Source organism: Fukomys damarensis, unplaced genomic scaffold, assembly GCF_012274545.1.
Source record: "Fukomys damarensis isolate Sample0158 unplaced genomic scaffold, DMR_v1.0_HiC HiC_scaffold_39, whole genome shotgun sequence".
NCBI lineage: Eukaryota > Metazoa > Chordata > Mammalia > Rodentia > Bathyergidae > Fukomys > Fukomys damarensis.
Window position 1 is genome coordinate 61510425 of NW_022900951.1, and position 2720 is coordinate 61513144.

Genomic DNA, 2720 nt, shown 5'->3' on the forward strand with positions numbered 1-2720 from the left:
CAGAGGAGAGGACAGGAGAGCAGAGCAGAGCAGAGGAGAGCAGAGCAGAGCAGAGGAGAGCAGAGGAGAGGAGAGGAGAGGAGAGGAGAGGAGAGGAGAGGAGAGCAGAGCAGAGCAGAGCAGAGCAGAAAAGAGAAGGAGAAAGAGAAAGAGAAAGGAAGTCCAAGATTAAGTCATGGTTTATTTTCTTGACACAAGGTCTAGCTAAATCACAGGGCTCAAATTTCCAATGCCCCTGCATCAGCTTCCCACAGTGATGGGATCACAAGTTTGCACTACCATGCCTGGCCCAACCTACAGTTTAAATGCAGACTTTGTGAAAGGTTTGGCAAAATCTAGAAGTCATATTTAACTGTAAGGTACACCATTCTTGTATACCGATGAACATGAACACATAACAACCAGCCAACAAGCTGCACTAGGTATCCTTTTTAACAGGCTCCATACCTCCTACGTAACGGTTACACTTGCACCAATTAACCCAAATTCAAAATCGAAGGTCACAACCCTTACAAAACTAAGGATCTATAAGAACTATGTTGCCATTATAGTGTCACAGGCCCGTAAATCCAGCTTTCAGGAAGATCGCCCTGAGTTTGAGGCTACATAGCAAGACCCTGCCTCAAAAAGCAAAAGAAAAAGAATTATATTTTTCCTTAGATAAGAAAAACATCATCATGTATCTACTGCTTGTTAATGCATAAAAATAGGCATAATATGTATAATAGGCTCATTCTCAAATTCTACATTCTAACTAAAGTTCTCTGAAAACATACCTAATAATACCATCCTAATAATTACTCAAAGGCACATTTTGCAAACTATTAATGCAATTGTAATCCATGCTTTCTGCAATTTTATTTTGCCACTCGGCACCAAAGATGAATCTCAGGGTAGAAAAATTATTTAATTCACTCTGTGGGATGAAAAGTCAAATATCAAACTGCATGAAAGGCAAGCCGGGCACCTATGTAAAAGCGATACATTTCACATTAACTACCCAAATTTTTAGACATTGTCAAAAAGCAAATCATAAACTCCCGAATAACAGCCTCAAGCTAATTGGCTGACTGGAAAGAGGCGGTCTGCCAGGCACAGCCACTCTAGCGATAAATCTCACGAATCCACGTTAACCCATTCCCCATCCTTCTTGGAATACATAAATAAAAAAAAAAACAGGGTCTAGTTAATTCTACTTGAAATTTGCCCATAACGTGAGTTAACATCTTGTGTCCCATTAAAGCTGGACGTCACAAAAAAATAGTACTTTGAGATCTTCTGCAAGCAGAATCCTGGGTTACTACAGCCAACCTAGGGTAAATCCGAAGATATCCTCCAGGATTTGGAGCAAAGGAATCTAGATAATTGACAAGACGACACGTTCCCCCAAAAAATAATTAAGTAAATGAAAATAAGGTCTTCTCCCGGAGCGGTAGCGGGGGGGATCCCTCAGAGGCTGAGTACTTCTCCAGCAATCTAAATGCCAGTAAATCACCCCAGGATCTCACATCCTCCCGCCCGCGCGTCCGCCCTTCCCCCTCTTCTATCCCTCCCCCCTTCTTCACGCAGTTTCTAGGCCCAAGGATTAGGAAGAAGGACCAGGTTACCAAAGACCGCCCCTGTCTTCAGGGTCTCAAGGCTACAAACAACCAAAAAATAAACAGAGGCGGCCAACCAAGCTTACCTATAAGGGGAGCATGGAAAAAGCTCCGACCACCACAGGCCGCGCCCCCCCATCACTCCCTCCCCTCCGCGTTGAAACCTCCCAACGAAATTCCGAACCCTTCTCACCTAAAGAGAAATATGGTGCTTCTTTCCTCTAAGCAACACTAAGCCTAACCCATCAAGCAAAAGTGTTCCCAAACACTCGAGGCAGAAGGTAGGTACCCAGGCCAGATCTTTGAGGCCCATGAAAAGGGGTTGCGTTTTACCTCATGGGCTCAGCCGTCATGTTTTCGCTTGAACGCCCCGTTGGCTTCTGCGACACTTGCGCGCCGCTACGCGCGCCTCTGCACCAGATCACGATACAAATGCGCTGGAGTTTTAGCAGTCACTGTAGCTGTTGCTGGATCCTCCCCACAGCTCAAAGGCCGCTACCACTATCACCGCCGCAGGAGCCGCGGAAACAAAGCGACGCCGCCGCCGCCGCCATTTTGTAGGGCCGAGGCTAAGGCAAGAGAATTGGTGCGTCCTCCCTATTCCTCTTTCCGTCATCCATTGGCTACCTCCGACACAGCTTTGGTTCTTATTGGCTACAGAAATTTACCTTGTGTGGGGGCCTGTTGCTAAGGCGGTCGACGTCATTTGATCCTCTCCACCTTTTCGCAGGGTTTCCAATTCAATTACTCTTGACCTGATTGTATTAGTGACGTATTGTGACTGAAAATGCCCCTTTGGTTCATCTTCTTTTCTTTGACTTAATTGACAAAAGTATAACAGCAATTTACTTTTATTGAGAATCTACTATATACTAGACACTGTGTTAATCCTTTATCTGAATTATGTCATGCAATCCTGACACCCTCTGAAGTCGACAAACCTACCTTTTCCAGGTGAGGAAACCAAGACACAAATTTCCAAAGTAGTGGAGTCGCTAGTCTAAGCAAATACTACACTCCTAACCACTAATCTATATGGTCACCCTGTTCTTTTCATTATTCTAGGTTATTATTGATTTCTTTCCTAGATGTTTTATACATAATATTCAGCACTCAGTTACA

The 2720-nt window shown here is 44.4% G+C and overlaps 1 protein-coding gene across 4 annotated transcripts in view; it reads right to left on the reverse strand.

Annotated features, from left to right (window-relative positions):
* Positions 1–2183, reverse strand: part of Atrx (ATRX chromatin remodeler) — a 302586-nt gene extending 300403 nt beyond the window's left edge. For all 4 annotated transcript variants that reach the window (XM_010641338.2, XM_010641336.2, XM_010641335.2 and 1 more), the window contains exon 1: positions 1932–2183. In XM_010641338.2, coding sequence (XP_010639640.1) covers positions 1932–1951 — 20 coding nt within the window. In that variant the 5' untranslated portion in view covers positions 1952–2183. The remainder of the gene's footprint in view (positions 1–1931) is intronic.
* Between the last annotated feature and the right edge of the window lie 537 nt (positions 2184–2720).